Source organism: Protomyctophum parallelum (genome assembly GCF_964188405.1).
Source record: "Protomyctophum parallelum genome assembly, chromosome: 13".
NCBI classification, from domain to species: Eukaryota; Metazoa; Chordata; class Actinopteri; order Myctophiformes; family Myctophidae; genus Protomyctophum; species Protomyctophum parallelum.
Window position 1 is genome coordinate 23153564 of NC_139708.1, and position 16869 is coordinate 23170432.

General features: G+C 40.9%; 2 protein-coding genes across 2 annotated transcripts in view; one reads left to right on the forward strand and one right to left on the reverse strand.

Annotated features, from left to right (window-relative positions):
• Window positions 1-1791: 1791 nt before the first annotated feature.
• LOC310869055 (perforin-1-like) lies at window positions 1792-3918 on the forward strand (the record flags this gene model as incomplete). Its single annotated transcript, XM_083779631.1, has 4 exons — window positions 1792-2362; window positions 2491-2629; window positions 2752-2972; window positions 3105-3918. The coding sequence occupies exons 1-4, from the start codon at window positions 1830-1832 to the stop codon at window positions 3916-3918; spliced, it is 1707 nt and encodes a 568-aa protein (XP_083635757.1). The 5' UTR covers window positions 1792-1829.
• Window positions 3919-4554: 636 nt separating this feature from the next.
• LOC310869874 (uncharacterized protein) overlaps window positions 4555-16869 on the reverse strand; it is a 35238-nt gene continuing 22923 nt past the window's right edge. The window contains exons 19-35 of the mRNA XM_083780840.1: window positions 16595-16645; window positions 16162-16206; window positions 14919-14972; window positions 14156-14206; window positions 13919-13930; window positions 12820-12864; window positions 12223-12267; window positions 12056-12121; window positions 10912-10956; window positions 9696-9848; window positions 8299-8346; window positions 8124-8192; window positions 6375-6401; window positions 6039-6080; window positions 5431-5457; window positions 5063-5119; window positions 4555-4897 (exon numbers count right to left, since the gene is read on the reverse strand). Coding sequence (XP_083636966.1) covers window positions 4893-4897; window positions 5063-5119; window positions 5431-5457; window positions 6039-6080; window positions 6375-6401; window positions 8124-8192; window positions 8299-8346; window positions 9696-9848; window positions 10912-10956; window positions 12056-12121; window positions 12223-12267; window positions 12820-12864; window positions 13919-13930; window positions 14156-14206; window positions 14919-14972; window positions 16162-16206; window positions 16595-16645 — 842 coding nt within the window. The 3' untranslated portion in view covers window positions 4555-4892. The remainder of the gene's footprint in view (window positions 4898-5062; window positions 5120-5430; window positions 5458-6038; window positions 6081-6374; window positions 6402-8123; window positions 8193-8298; window positions 8347-9695; window positions 9849-10911; window positions 10957-12055; window positions 12122-12222; window positions 12268-12819; window positions 12865-13918; window positions 13931-14155; window positions 14207-14918; window positions 14973-16161; window positions 16207-16594; window positions 16646-16869) is intronic.

Consider the following 16869-nt stretch of genomic DNA (forward strand, 5'->3'; position numbering starts at 1 on the left):
ACTGATGCTTTCCCGGATTGGATGGGTTAACATTACTGTAGCTGCCCCTCGGTAGGTATTGTAAGTATTAGTAATAAATATATATATTTCTTAGGGGTGGTATATATTTCTTAGGGGTGGAGGGCATAGATAGAGTTATATGGTCATTATGGTGGATGGACTGGAGGCCTAGCTGGCAGCAGCTCTTGTATGGCCACTTCCACCAAACATCATGTTACAATCACGACACAATCAAAACATTTCATCTCATACCTTGCAAAACAAAACACTGTTGTGTATCACTCCCCCCAGTCACTTCTCTGGCTCAGTGTGAAGGGTTTGTGTGTGTGTGTGTGTGTGTGTGGGTGTGTGTGTGGCTAGCAGGCCTCAGCTAAGTACTGTTGGTGCTCTGACAGGAAGTTTCAAAGTAAGGGTGAACTGAAATACAGGAAGTTTCAAAACAAGCAGGGTAAATAAACAAATTAAATAAATACTTGAAGTAAAAGACCCTAGTGACACTTACAATTACATTATCACCATGAATATCACCTTTGCATGCAAAGCACCTCTATGGCTGGCAAAATTGCTAATTAATTAATTAATTCTTGACAGGGTAAATAGTAAGAATTGAATATCCAGCAGGTTCCAGGTGGTTTCTTATTATTGACCCCCTGTCTTCTGAAAATGGTGTGCATAGCGCCTCAGACAAATTGGCAATATGTTTTTCAGAAGAGTTGTTTATCTACTACTACTACTGGCAGTGGCAACATACATTAACTTCTGTTTTCATGAAAGATGTTGAAGCCAGTCCACAGTCCACACCAATGCAACCACTTGCAACTGCAAGACATTGGGTCTGGACTGACCGGTGCCTTTGTGTGGGGAAATAGTTGCAAGTAGTTGTAAGTATTAGTAATAAATATATATATATATTTCTTAGGGGTGGAGGGCATAGATAGAGTTATATGGTCATTATGGTGGATGGACTGGAGGCCTAGCTGGCAGCTCTTGTATGGCCACTTCCACCAAACATCATGTTACAATTTGTCATGTTACAACAAATTACAAGCTCTCCTTGACTAAACTTTCAATTCTGACATTAGACAGCCTTTCAAGAGTCATATTAAATATTATTTTTCTTTGATACATCACATCATCACAAGTTAGAAGAGTATGAAATCTTGGGTTTCAGTTCCTAGAGAAATATACCACCAATTCCGAGAAATGACAAGCCTGTGACATATAATACCTTATTGACTGGAGGACTATAGGTTGTCGAAACTTTACTGCTGTAGCTCTCACAATACAGACCACCATGAGCTCCTCCCACCCGCTCGGGACAAACAGCTTTTCTGTAACTGTGAAACCACATGCAGTTTCCCCTTTTCATCATGCAGAAGACCCCCTTTTTTAAATAAATAGGCCGACATCAGATACAGCTGTGCAGTCAACTTCACACTTGCCATGAGGAGACAGGAGAGACAGTGAGAGACAGTGAGTATTGCCTATCCTACAGCAACATTTAGATTTGTCAAGTGTGTCCCTTTTTTATTCAGTATGTTATATATGACTTTAACCTTCATTTTGTGTCCTTGATGCTGGAACTCAATCCATTTTGTTGGGGATTTATATTCTAATTTAACGTGAGGGAGAAATATGTTATTGCATACTAAGCGTAATGACAATGTAATAGTCTTATGTGTCTTATTGAGTGGAGTACTTATAGAGTCCAGTACATTTTCATCTTTATTTCCACCAGAGATTAAATGTAATCGCGTGACCTCAATATGTACATTTCTTTTTCAGGGTAAACCAGTAGTTGCATCCATCAACCAACCAAGCAAGAAATCATGTTTCTGTTAAACATTTGCTTCTGGGCTGGTTTCATGATCTCCTTCCCTCAGTGCAGTTATCAGGCATGTACGGTAGGAACAGCAAATGAGTGTAGCAAGGCAGAATTTGCTCCAGGTACCAATTTGGCAGGGCAAGGCTTTGACATCTCCAAAATGAAACAGACGGGAGCGTTTGTCATTGACATGAGAGTTTGGAAACATAAAGACAAGACTTGCACCCTGTGTACGAACCCCTATCTGGAGGGGAAAAGTCAGAAGCTTCCCTTGTCAGTGGTAGATTGGCGGCCAAACCAGAAGTGCAGTATGAAAGTGTCCAGTAAACTCTATAGGTCCAGTGAGTCTCTAGTCAGTTCCAGCACCTCTGCAGTGAACAACAACTGGAAAGTCAATCTAGATGTTGATGTGGGTCTTAAAAAAGGCTCACTGATGATGGCAGGAACTCATTCGTCAATGGCTGAATACTCCATGGAGAAAACCAAGAGTGACAAGTATACTTTCACAAGCCACGGCATGTCTTGTGAGTTCTACAGGTAAACAAATGCTCCAAAAACCTGGGCCTTGAAATCTCCCTGAGATGTTAAGACAAAAACATATTAACATAATTAGCATTACATGCATTGTTTAATCTTACTTATGTCTTGCTCCTCTCTCGAAACAGCTATCGTGTGTCGGGTACACCCAAGCTGCACAGGGAATTCCGTGCAGCGTTGAAAAAACTACCAAAAACCTATAGCCAGGAAAGCAAACAACGCTATTATAAGCTGATTGACATCTTCGGCACCCATTACATCACAAAGGTGAACCAAATAAGAGTTGTTGCAAAGAACATTGTTTAATCCACGTAACATCTCCATGGCAGGAGATTTATAGAATGTAACCCAATAGTAACAGTCTGTTCCATTATTCTGTGTGCTGTCAGGTGAAGCTGGGAGGAAGTGTGCAGTCTGTGACCAGCATCAAACAGTGCCAGGCCAGTTTACAAGGCCACAGTGTGGAAGATGTGCAGATGTGCCTTGATGTGGAGGCATCTGCTAGCATAGGTGGTGGTGCGACTGAAATGAAGACTGAAGCTAAACACTGCAAGGCAGATGTGGACAAGACAGAGAGCAAGTCTAGCTTCTCCAGCCTCTTCAGTGACAGGTAAGGCATATGCTATTTTCTATAGTATAAAGCACTTGCTATTTCCATTTCTCTCACACACTTTGATCGAGAGGTGTCTTTCAGTTGTCAAAATAGGTTAGCCTCTGTCAAAAATGTCTCTCTTTATGACAGGTTCACGGAAATAAAGGGTGGCCACACCACAGAGCCAGAGCTCCTCTTCTCTGCTGATAAAGACCCAGCTGCCTACAAAGAATGGCTTAACACACTGCCTCTGAATCCAGACATAGTCACCTACTCGCTGGATTCCATTCACGAGTTGCTGCCTACCGACGACCCAATTCGGAAGAACCTGCGCTCTGCCATTAGCCATTACATCCTGGAGAAGGCCCTGTGGAAGAACTGCAGTCAGCCATGTCAGGAGGGCATCAACAATGGTAAAGATTCCTGTGTTTGTGTTTGCAACAATATCCCTTCCGTAGGCCAGAACTGCTGTCCAGCCAAAAAGGGATTGGCAAGGGTGGTCATTACTGTGCAGCGTGCCACTGACCTATGGGGAGACACCACTACTGCCACAGATGGTTATGTAAAGGTCTCTTTCAATGGACAAATGGTTCGTACCCCAGTTATCAACAACAACAACAACCCCTATTGGGACATGACCATTGACTTGGGCACCCAGGATGTGTCAGCGGGGAGCGATGTGAGATTTGAGGTATGGGATGCGGACAACCGTTGGGATGATGACCTGTTGGGAGAGTGTGTAAAAACCCTTACAGCTGGAGTGCAGAAGGACCTTTGCAATCTCCAGCATGGCCGTCTGTACTTCAAATGGGAACTGACTTGTGCTCCGAGTTTGAGCGGTCCCACATGTAGCGAATACAAAGCCTCTCCCATGAGTCAGGATCTGCAGAATGTGTATGTGTCACGACATGCTCAGCCTGTTCCGAAGGCCATCCTGATGAAAATGGGTGTGTTTGTGGATTAATGCGGCTACCGTATTCATTATTGTATAGATACAATCTGATTGACTTTCTAAGTGCCAATTGTGTGCATCTGTCTGCACTCCTCAACTCTGGTGTATTTTTTTTTATATTTTTTGTCATTTCACTCTCCATGTTAAGGTCTTGTACCAAAAGCCAAATCGTTGTTTGCATGATGGTTGGATTAAGTGTACTTTCAGATTTCAGTTTTTGCTAATGCTCAAAAATAAAAAATGCCATCTTTATTGACTTCTTTGTTGTTGTTTCTACAAAATAAGCATACAATATCAGAGAAATGGTGTGTGATTTAAAAATATATATAATTGCCAGTAGGCCTATAGTGTAATTTCCAGATAAAAATGAATTCATGAGACCTAAATCTTCTTGAACAGTTTTCCGTTGCAGTATAAGTAAATCATTAGTTGATTTATAAAAAGCATTTATCGACAGGATTGTTTTGTTGATTTTAATGTTTGGTTAGTTACCCTGTGTATAAGAAAGGAAGTGGCTGAACTTCCTCCGGAAGATGCTTGTAAGGTGTGTTCACACCGTGAGAACAAAATGCAGACAGAGCACTAGGCCACAGTATAAATGAGGTCAAATCCTTCGTCCCAGGAACAAATATTCATTCAACATTATTTGGCAGATCATTTATTTGCTTCCGAAGGTTAATACATTGAACATTTATCTAAACGTCACAATGAGGAGACTTGCAGGCAGCTTATAGGCACTTTCTTGCCTTTAGCATGAAGATACAACAAACACTCCAGTAACAGACAAGGTAGAAGAAGATACCAAACAAAGACAATAGCACAAAACCGAGGACATGGAACAGAACGAGACAGGACACGACAGAACAAAACTGGGACAAAATGGAATGAAACAAACAAGAAGCTAAAAAAACAAAAACAAAAAAAACATTACAATAAACACATCATGAAAAAACTCGATTTACTTGGGTGTGTCCATGTCGTTTCAATTAGCCTGGGTAAAGAAGGAGATAGAAGAGGCAGGGTGAGTAATGCGTACACATTAAATGGCACAGTAAATGACACACCAAACAACAGAATGTAATGGTTTGCTGTGCAACACAGTATCACGGGATGGGTCATATATATCATTGCACAATAAACCACCCTTCCTCCTCACCTTTGTATCCAGTTCCAAGGACACCATTCAGTGCGCCGTATTTTCCACCTTGGCCTCCTGTGAAAGGATCAACCCACATTGTAAATGTGCTCATGGAAGGGCAGCAGTAGTGAACAAATAAGCTGAGAAGGTTTGCTTATATGCCACCCTAAAATAGTCCAACAGTTGAAAATATGCTTTGTTGAAAGGGTCATCATGTGACAAAGTATACGTTTGCCTAAGTATTTGATTATAGAGCACACAACCAGCTAACAAAGTAAACTTTCCTGGACCTCATCTAGTCCCCATACACATACCTTTTACACTAAATTGTCTAAATGTAATTATTTTGCCAATACAATTTTCTGTATGAGTGAATGAAACATTACCTGCTTGCTGAGCTCCATAGCCTGCTCCTAATATGACAAAAAGACAACCATACATGGACCTCAGTAAGAACAACGTTGAAGTCATAATTAGACAAACATCACACACATAACCAGCATAAGAGCAGCCACATGGAGAGGCAAACAAAACGTATAGACAGATGGACATGTACACATAGACATGCACAATGTTTGAATTTAGCCTTCCCTCCAGTCTCACCAGCCTTTTTTACTATTTTGTCAAACGTTTTGAATAGTTAAAATAGCCAATGTACAAGCTCACAACGTGTCGATGTAGATCGGCTAATTGAACTATTAAAAAATGTTTTTCAAAATAGTAAAAAAAAAAAAAAAAAGGCAAAGAAGTTTAGGGATAAGGGGTTTAGCATGGACGAAAATAGAGCCCAATGTACTGTAAAAGTCATGTGTGTGAACTTTGAAGTGTAAATCTTTTGTAATAAGACTGTAGGCCATCAGGAGTGAACTGGAAGGAGGATCTAAAGTCTGTGATATGCAAACCGCGTCAGACCTTTATTGTTGTTGTCAACAGTTTCAGACTCTTCTCTTAATACTCTAACTAAATCCGCCTTAGAAACATGCTTATTGCTTACCAGCGTAGGCATCTCGTCCTGCACCTTGCTGTCCAGCATAGGCTTGGTAGACACATGCAAGAAAAATAAACAATGAAACATCAAAGAAGCCAAAAGACATTATGCAAGACACATATTTGTATCACAATCACTTACAACTCTTCGTGTAACTACCGTATGTCTGTGCAATGAGATGAGTCTGATGCTTGATGTGCAAGGAATCTGCTCAGACATTGCTCATGTCATGTGAGTGATTGTGGAAGTCGTGTGTGTGTGTGTGTGTGTGTGCGCGCGCATACTGTGTTTGAGGTGGTAGGTATACAGTATTTTGTACAACATGTGTATTCAGTCAGTTACCTGCTTGCTGAGCTCCATAGCCTGCACCTAATATGACACAAAGACAAAAACATACATGGACCTCAGTAAGAACAACAACGTTGAAGTCATAATTAAACATGACTAACAACCAGCATAAGAGAAGCCACATGGGGAGGCAAACAAAACGTATACCGCGACAGGCGAACATGTTCACATAGACATGTACCATTTTTGCATTTAGGCTTCCCAACCAGTACCACCAGCTTCCAGTCCATAAGCTTGCATGGCTACCCGGAGTGTATATTAAAGTAAACCGGCAACTTTGTGCACAGTATTATGCCATACATCGTGAAAAACCTTCAGTAGATTTGGCATCTCTTCTATTCAGCTAACTAGTTAGTGGGTCTTGTCCATGTACTGTACATTAAGTAGATGACGGTGGTTCTGTGTTCAGTGTTAATTGAAAAAAATTGAAAAATGAAGGAAACCATAGAACATGTGTCCACGACGGCCACAAATGGGTCCCGACGAAGTGTTTGGTTGGTTGTGTAAGAACAAGAGTGGTAACAGCCCTGGGGGATAATAGATTATTTACAGTGTACTGGTCATACTGGTTTGGTTGTTTACTGTCAGATAGAACAGATCCACACATGGTGTTGAAGTTATAACTGATCATGCAGCGTGAGAGTTGTTTGTTCAAGGTGATTTAACTAAGTAAACCATAGCTAACATAACATGTTCACATAGACATGTACCATTTTTGCATTTAGGCTTCCAACCAGTACCACCAGCTTCCAGCTTGGCTATACCGGAGTGTATACTAAAGTAAACCAGCAACTTTGGGCACAGTATTATTATGATGCCATCCATCGTGAAAAACCTTCAGTAGATTTGGCATCTCTTCTATTCAGCTAATTAGTTAGGTACATTAAGTAGATGGCGGTGATTCTGTGTTCAGTGTTAATTGAAAAAATTAAGAGTTTTATTTTTAGCTCCACGGAAATGTCTCCCACTAATCCGAATGAAATAAATATTACCGGTATCTAATACTATCTATAATTAAATAGTGTTTTATTGTTGCTGAGAATGCAGCTGAAACAATGCGCTAGGTGGGTGGGCCCACTGGGCTGTGTGAGGTCAGGTGGAGAGGTGATTCTGGTGGAATAAAAGATGTATGTCCGCCATCCAGCATTGCTTTGTTTTCATTCTGCTCACATGGCTCGACAAAAAAAGGTCAAAACACTGAAATACACTGGTGGATTCTCTCACCCATTTGCTTATTATGGGAGTCAAATAAAAAGAATGTGTTCGTTACTGCCTGACTGCCACTCTGGGGCGGGGTAGGCGGCCGGGAATAGGCCAATATTACGCATAAAACCGCCCCAAAATGCCCAAAAACTGCCAAAAGTTTGCGTGCGCGCCTGCCACGCGCCCACAGGTTTAGTTAACTGATCATGCAGCGTGAGAGTTGTTTGTTCAAGGTGATTTAACTAAGTAGGCCTATAGTACAGCCCTGGGGGACTCCTCCGGTCAAATATATTATTTACAGTGTATTGGTCATACTGGTTTGGTTGTTTACGGTCAGATAGAACAGACCCACACATGGTGTTGAAGTTAACTGATCATGTGGCGTGAGAGTTGTTTTTTTCAAGGGGATTTAACTAAGTAAACCATTAATTGGCTGGGAGGGCCCCCAGATGATAGTGAAGTGAGAATTTAAGGACTTTTTCAAACCTAAAAAAAAAAAAAAGACCATTACATCACATATAGATAAAGGCTCATTCTCACCATATTTGCTGGCAGATTTAGCAGCCTCTGCCCCCAGGGCAAGCTGTTGAGCACCATAGCCAATCACACCTATAGGTGAAAGAGGGATTGTGTTTTTGAGAAGCAATGAACTCATTTCAGTTCAGTTGTAACTTGCAATCGATGCAATTACAAAGTTCTGACCCAGAGTTCTTACCTTCCAGTCCAGTTGGAATGACTGGAGCACCACCATAAGGACCAACTCCTGCCCCTGCAGTAACGAACAGATGAATGCAATGATATCCCTAATCTTCTCACCATTTTACATCTATGTTCTATCTGGTAAAACCCTGAAATAGTCCACTCCAATTCTTTCTCAAACCTGCATGTTTGGGCAGCTTAATCATAATGGATAGAGAGAGAGGCCTTATCATAATCTGATGAGGTGGATGCAGCTGAAACTGAACTCCCCCCACACAAAGGATTAAAGGGATCCAAAAAAGAAAAAAGTATGGCAGCCATTCTCTTCCAGTTAAATTCCATTACACGCATAATACTTAATGAGGTACTGGTGATCACCATGACCAACTCTTATTATTGAGGAAAAGTATAAAAACCATGGGCTGACTTATCCTCTTGCAATGGGATCAGCAAAAACAGTGCTATAAATACTACCTTAAATTCCGAGTTATTATACCAAATATTGATTTAATTAAATTTATGTTTTGTTAATGGTGCATCGTCACCATATTTACCACTTCACAACAAAAAAAAACACACTATCAAGACTTCTGAACTCCTAAGTTAAAATGGTAGTATTGTGTAAAATAAATATGCATTGTATTATTCTACAACTTTATTTGGAATTTGGGACAAATGTCAGTAGTTTATAAATAGAATGAAAACATTAATTTTACTAAAACATATAGCGGTAATATAGGAAAGCAAAGCATATGATTTGCAGAGGTCTCTTATTTTGTCCCATAGTTGCAGTTCTCAGTCTTACTCATACTGTAGATGGTAAAACTATGTCAACGGACAGTTTGACTAATAAAGAAACTAGAGAGATTTGACTACACAGCGTACTGAAGTAAAGACATTAGTCAACCAACTGAAACTGACTCAATTCGACCACTGACTGGTATCATCAAAGCCATGTTGCTAAATTGTAGGTGTTGCATGCACACTTGCACAGACACATGAGATTATCACAATCTTCACTTCACAGCTGTGTCTATTTTTATAATTTCCCTTTCTGTTTCAGCATCTACAACTCCCTTTTCACTGCATTACAACAATGCTCTCTCTTCTCTCCCCTACTTCCAATTTATCACCATAGTTTCGACTCTAAGCCCAGGAGTTCTAAAACATTTTCATAGCCATGTATTACAGGCACATACATTACTCTGAGCATTTTGCTGTGGATCCTCAGATGAGAAAATGTAGTTGTTTTTGCATTGCTATGAGCAATTATTATTTTGTTGGTGAGAGCAAATAAAGCTCTATCAGTAGAAAGTGAAATAACAAGCAAATACATATTCCTTTCAATAGATACCCCTATTAAGGAAACTGTAGGGTTTGTGTTGTTCTAACCCGGGTGTGTACAGTATTTACCCATGCCAGAGTCAGCCCCGAGGCTCAAGGCCCGGGTACCCCCATAGGACCCCCTGTTGTACCCAGCTGACTTCTCATCAGCCCCCATCCCTGTGGGGACCATTCCCTGGCCCCCATAGGCAAGGGCACCAGCAGGGCCAGAGCCACCGCCCCCTACAGACATACAAAGGATACTGCATGAAGGAGGATTAAAGGTTACATGGAGATGGACAAACAGTGACAAGAGATGGAAGGGATCAGTTGAGGACGTAAATATGTGAGTTTATCAAAGACAAATGGAGTCACCATGAAGATATAACAAGTATATTTTCATGCATTTGGATTGATAATGAACATAATGATGAGTCGAGTTCCAAAAGTATATTATGCATATATCTAAAAACTCAATAATTTTGTATCTTATTTATTTATTTGTATAATTGAACAAGTAACTTCCAGTAAGGCTTTGCTTTTCAAAACCAGATGCTTTGGAACACGACTCTATATAATGTATGGCAAGATGACACATAAGAGGTGTTTAGTGGAAACAAATAACTGAAGGAGTGGTTTCTTAAATCAGAAACAATAATACAAATAAAAATAAGAAAACTATTGAGAGCAGAGCAGAGAGGAAGAGGCACAGCAAAATCTAATATTGTATCAGTTGTGAGATAATAGAAGAAATGTCTTGTTCTCATCAATATGGTTGGTAGTCTCGCAAAGCCAGATGATCAGAGATCTCTGCCTACCAATACTTCTGGGGAAATCTAAATTCAGTGAATCTGCGCTAGATAGAACAGTGGTAAGAACTGCTGCTGACAAGCCTATACGTCCAATACTTTGAAAACCAATCCTTTGTTTCTACAGTGCTGTTCCTTGGACAATGTCTGAATTGTTCCCACTTCCCACCCAGTTTTACCCCATTCGTTGATTTCCCCATGAGTAGGCAGAGATCTCCAGCTATGCAAGACTATATGTAGGGGGAGCCCGGGTGAGGCATTATTACAGTATATGTAATATACTGTCAACTGTCAACAGTGAGTTTGACAGTTGGCGAAAGAACAGGTTTTGTTTTGCCCCTTAAGCATGAAATATAATATGAAGTATTTCTCCTTCCATGCATGTATTTCTCCTTCCATGCATACATCCTTGTTATGTGTTGAATTGCAGAGAACAAACACATAGTTCTTCCTCAATTGCTGCTCGCCCAATAGGCTTTCATCCTTGAATCTCTTACCATAAGCCCCCTGGCCCTGAACACCATAACTTCCAGCACCAAGGCCTAGAATATCATCAACACAAACATGTCATACATTAATTCACTCTTCTGCTGAAGCTGCCTAATTTATGCTCCACAGTACGTCACATGCTGAAAATGGCCAATCCAAAAGCTCACAACACATTGAAAAGAGCAGATCACAAAGATTTGCGTCCAAAAATAGCCGATCTACAAGCTCAAAAGAATTTGCAGAGATAAAAGCTAAAAGCCCCATTATACAACAAAGTGTACTGTGGAAATCATGCTTTTATAGGCCTATTTAGTTTCACGGTGGTGTCACTAGTGGAAAATATTAAATAGGCTTAAGTATTAAATAGGCTTTAGGATATTTTCTTTTTAGTTGACCAAAAACAATCAGATTAGACCAGACCAATTCCACAAGTCAACATTTCTATAAAATATATCTACACTACACCTATAGTGGAGAAACCATATGGCCCTGAATGTGATTGGCAGTGTCCACGTATTGTACCAAATAATTTGGTGCAAATCTTCTTAGCAATGAAAAGGTTAAGTTGATTGGTGTTATTGTATGTTAAAGCTGCAATCCGCACGTTTCAAAAGTCCTACTAGTGATTCAAACCACGTTCTGCCATGGTAGACCAAGCTGCTACTGCTCTTCCAAAACTGCTTTGTTTAGCCAGGGCAGATATTTCACTTAAAAGCTTCACACTTAAAAACTTAATTTGGACACTTTAGTTTTGTTTCTACATTTTGTTTTGAATGAATATCTTTTATTAAAAAAAAGGTAAACATTTCATGAATTAAAAACAAATTAAATTATTTTCTAATAAAAATCTAAGAAATTCCATAAATTAGAAAACAAAATGTTTAAGAAGTAGTGAAAATAGCCGATCTACAAGCTATTCGTTGTGTGCTTGTAGATCTGCTATTTTCACTAGTTTGGGTCACGGGCAAATACGTCTAATCTCTCTTCTGGGTCTCGTCCTATTAAGACGGGTGTGCTAATTACATTGTATTAACAGCATATACTGTAGTCTACCATAAAAATGGGTTAAATTTCTGTTTTATTCCTTGAAATAAGTTACAATTTCCAGTTTTACGGTGTTACAAATTATTATTACGCCCAAAGAATGATTACCTTCACTTTTCCCAGATTTTCTCCCCATCCCCTCACCATCAGCTAACACAGATGGATTACCAAGCCCTGAAACATAATTATAATCTTTGCGAAATTATAATTATGAATGTGAGTTGGTGAGTTTATTAGTAGATGGCATTCCTCTGGTATCGTTTGTCAGTACTTACCTGCTACATATCCATTGCTGGCATCACCATAGGGATTCCCATAACCTGCTGAGAGGAGGGTGCACAGATTAGGTTCTTCAAGAAACAGCAGTGAAAGTTACTTCATGCTGAACAGAAGAGTTTAACACTACACAGCATTTCTCCGTTCCGCTGGACGTGCTGCGGACCTGGCTTTGTGTTTGCCTTGTCTTGTCCCGTCTGTGTACCAACATGAGAGGAAGCCGTTTAAGTGATTGGGGGGCAGTGGTTGGATACAGCTGGCACCACCAGCTGGATCTCCACTTACAGTGAGAATAAAAGATGGAACCTCACCAATTCCAGGCCAGTATAGAGATGAACTGTCTGTCTTAACTGAGGACCATTCCAGCGTCAAAACACAACACCGGCACAGTAATGTGTACACCGTGGGTAATGTTTTACACTCTCAGGGTTAAAGAAAAACTCAGGATTTGGTGGTGTATGGAGAACACTGCTCCTTTGTCATTCTCCATATTGTCACAACATGGCTCTGTAAGTATTCCTCAAATGCCTAGAGATTCCATATAAGTTGTCCTTTATACTAGATTTCTGCAGAGAGCGTTTTGTTTCATCCCTTACCATAGCCATTGCCTGCACCGTATCCTCCTGCACCGTCACCATAGCCTGTTGTGAAACAGACACTTTATAGCACTTCAGTAGCGGGCACGACATTTACAGATGGAGTGCCACAATTTTTGTATTTCTCATGTGTCTATGAGGTGACATTACTTCATTAGACACCCTGCAGGAGTTGTTTTTATGTGCAATGGTGTATTCACTTTGTATTTAGGATTTCTTCCTGGAGGCTGAACCCTTGACAGTCAAACGGGCCAATGAAGTAAACAGTAATATAGTGACACCACACTATCAGCCCCTCCCCTAACCCCTCCCCCTTTATCATACAACTACAGCTATGGGTGCGGCTTCAGTTCAGGTGGATCACCATTCACCACCCATCACCACCCACCAGGCAAACCAGGCATACTTAATGAACTGGTGGGCGTGTCCACATAAAAGCATGATTTTAAATACTGTACACTTTTTGGAAAAAGTTCTTCCCCCTTGTATTGTAATAATACCTGATGACCATGTTTTAGGGTGGAAAAAAATGGTGGCACTCCATCTTTAAAGATGATAAAAGTTCAGGGACAGATTCCAATCACCAACATCCAAGAAAACAAAAAAGAGGAATATTAACAGAGATAATATGATGGAGGAGTTGATTGGTTATGCAGCTAAATAATTCATACTTTGACCTTGAAGGAATACAATTAATCATCAGGTCATTTTAAGAGAGAGAGAGAGAGAGAGAGAGTGATCCAAGCACTTTTCTACAGTAAACCTCAAAAATAATTTGAATATTTTCAAACTCGCCTTGCAAGCAAATCGTTGGTTTGCAAGGCAAAGTAGACATTAGATTCCTGCCTATTGCAATAAGCAAAGCTTTGGTTGCCCTCCGCGTTTCCTCTGTTGTGGACTTGGAGCCTCATTTTGACTGTGGGTTTTAATTTTAATGGAGGGACAGGTAGGACAAGGAGCCCATTACAAGCCAGAGTGGGAGGAGCAAGTATACACCATGAGGAAGTTAAGAGATAAATATTTTTAATAAGGCATATGGGTAGAAGAGAGAGACGAGAAAGGAGGAGGGATGGAAAAACAATTATCTAGGGATGCCTACCTTGGCCGAGACCTAGAGAGAGAGAGAGAGAGAAGAGGGAGGGGGGGATATAGAGAGAACAAGAAACAAAACAAAGGATGGAAAAAATGAAACATTGCTATGATAAATATCTAACATGTTGCAACTGGAAACAAAATGAAGTTTGAAAGTGTGTAAATGGTGTCGCTACATTTATCCAAGGCAAAGTGCCGGCTTGGATAAATGTGCGACACACCATTTACAATTGACAATGCTCACCCGTGAGTTTGCCGGCTCCACCACCAAGGGGGTACCCTCCTTGTCCCAAAGCTGTGGATGATTTATGGAAGTACATTAACCAAAGGCTGCACGCCTCGATATCCAGCCCTGCCTCAGCTAAGGGCCGATTCATACTCCTAGGGCCGATTCATACTCCTATTTTAGAGCCGAATAAAAATCGGTTCGGCGCTGCCTACAATGTGACATCATTTGAGGTTCGGGGGGGCGGGTACCGTCCTAAAGTCGGCTCTTCGGTGCTACTGAAAATTTCTGACGAGCCGAAATCATTTCGCCACTACAGCGCCAAAACAGCGGTTATAGGAGTATGAATCGGCCGCTATTTTAGGGGTCCACGTCAATATGCCGACGGTCCATTGGTCCGATCGACAACCTACCTCAAACCCTCACCCTAACCCTAACCTCCCCCGGGGCAGACACCTAAACCTAACCCCAACCCTTTCCCGACCCCCAGCGCACCTCGGACCAATGCTCCTTCGGAGCAATGATCCGTTGGATCATAGGGTGCTTCCCCTATTTTAGAGCCGAATAAAAGTCGGTTCGGCTCTGTAGAGCCTACAATGTGACTTCATTTGAGGTTCAGGGGGGGCGGGTACCATCCTAAAGTCGGCTCTTCGGTGCTACTGAAAATTTCTGACGAGCCGAAATCATTTCGGCACTACAGCGCCGAAACAGCGGTAAAATAGGAGTATGAATCGGCCCTTAGTCCTCACATATTATCTGTCAGTGTCCAACATTACATTACCTGCTCCATAAGCGCCAGTGCCAAGGCTCGCTCCGTAGTTCCCTGCAAAGTAACCTGTGAAAGAAGAAGTCATGGATGGCTCAGTAAAAATCACCCGTGATTGGCTGTGGTGCCCGAGGGATCCAATCATCATTCACATTAGCGGAATTTACTGATCTGCATGTATACTGCAGTGCAGGCAATGGAGTGGGAAGAGAAAGTCAGTGTAAATCACACTGAGCTCATAGATGGCCCAGGCACACATACAGCATGTACAACATCCATGCAAATCACACCCATGCATCAACTGGACAAGCAACAACCCCAGCTGTGGTACAATTACAAAACATGCCAACATGGTCCAAAAGAGAAGCACGCACATCTAATCTAAACAGAACATGGTTGCTAAACAAAAATACGTACAAACGGTACAATGGAGAAGAAGGAAAGTCTGCACACTGATCTGAGGTCCCAGTAGAACATATTTGATTAAGGCGACAACTGAGGCCTCATATACACATATCAAACACATTTTTTGTGTTCTCTCTGTGTTCAATGCTATTCCAATGGGAGTCACATGGTTTGACCAAACGTTTGTGTTTGATGGCTGTGTTCTGCCCACCATTAAACACAGAGAGAACACAAATGTGTTTGATATGTGTATATGAGGCCTGAGAGCTACAGATCAGTGTGCAGACTTCCCTTCTCCACAAAACATGCCAAACCAGCAGAAACACATCAAATCGTGCCTGCTCACAAGCCAACAGTCAAACACATTAACCACATGAACCCTCTCTCTGTCATAATAAAAAACAACATTTGTTAAGAATATTCAGTGAAAATAGCATACTGTATCTATAATTGTGGCGCGTTGTGAGCTTGTAAATCAGCTATTTTTGCTTTTTTATATAGGGTTTACGTGGTTAATAGTTATGTAAATTATGAAACTATATTACTGCAACAATAAGACAGAAATGTCATTCAGAGATGAGGCATAACATCGCCCTGCATGCGTGTGGTATTTGCGCACACAAAATGATCGCGTTCAACACATGCAACTCAAAGCGGAACAAAGGTAAAAATCAATCATCTATAGGCCTATAGTCTATTGCCTTTCCATTGTGAAGTCCCTATTCCAAACCAAACCCTAAAGATCATAACACCACCCATAACAGTTGCTGTTAATCACTCTATGTTGACTTGAAACATGCTCCATGCATTAGGGCTCAAAGACACACACAGAGATAGGTGATTTAAGCATTACCATTGCCATTAACACCATTACGCACGCCGGTATCAGCACCATTTCCTGGAATCCACAACAGTGTTTACTGAATACAAAAACAACAGCAGCGGCACTACAATAGATTTACTGTGGCCTACTTTAGACTCTGGTTGTATACAGTATATATAGTCTTCTAAGACACTGAAGCTTCCAATTTCACTGTATAACGTATAACTTATAACTGTATAACTCATTGAGATAAAAACATGAACTGAAAGACATGCAGGCAGACAACTAGACATACAGGCAGACATGTAGACATAAAGGTCAGGCAGACATGTGCCTTTGCCACTCTGACCTGGACTTCAGTACCTTGAATTTTCCTATCTGTTCCAGGGCCAGATCAGACCATTGAGTGTCTTACTGTGTTGTATAATGTTGCCTCAAACTAAAACTAAATAGAGAAGGTTACCATTGCTTTTGGCTGCTTTTCCATTTCGACCCCCATTTTCTGGAATATATCCTATACAGACCACAACAGATTATTAGTGTATATTCCCTTCAGATATCCCTACAGTATGCAGATGGTAGAAAGACATCTAAAAATAACACCATATTTGTCACCGTGAGCTCAGCATTGCCAATATAAAAGTAGGCTACAATATATATTAGCACATGTGAGCTCAGCTGTGCCTGAACAAAAACCTAAAGACCACGTGACAGTATTCCTGCCTTCATGCATCAGTT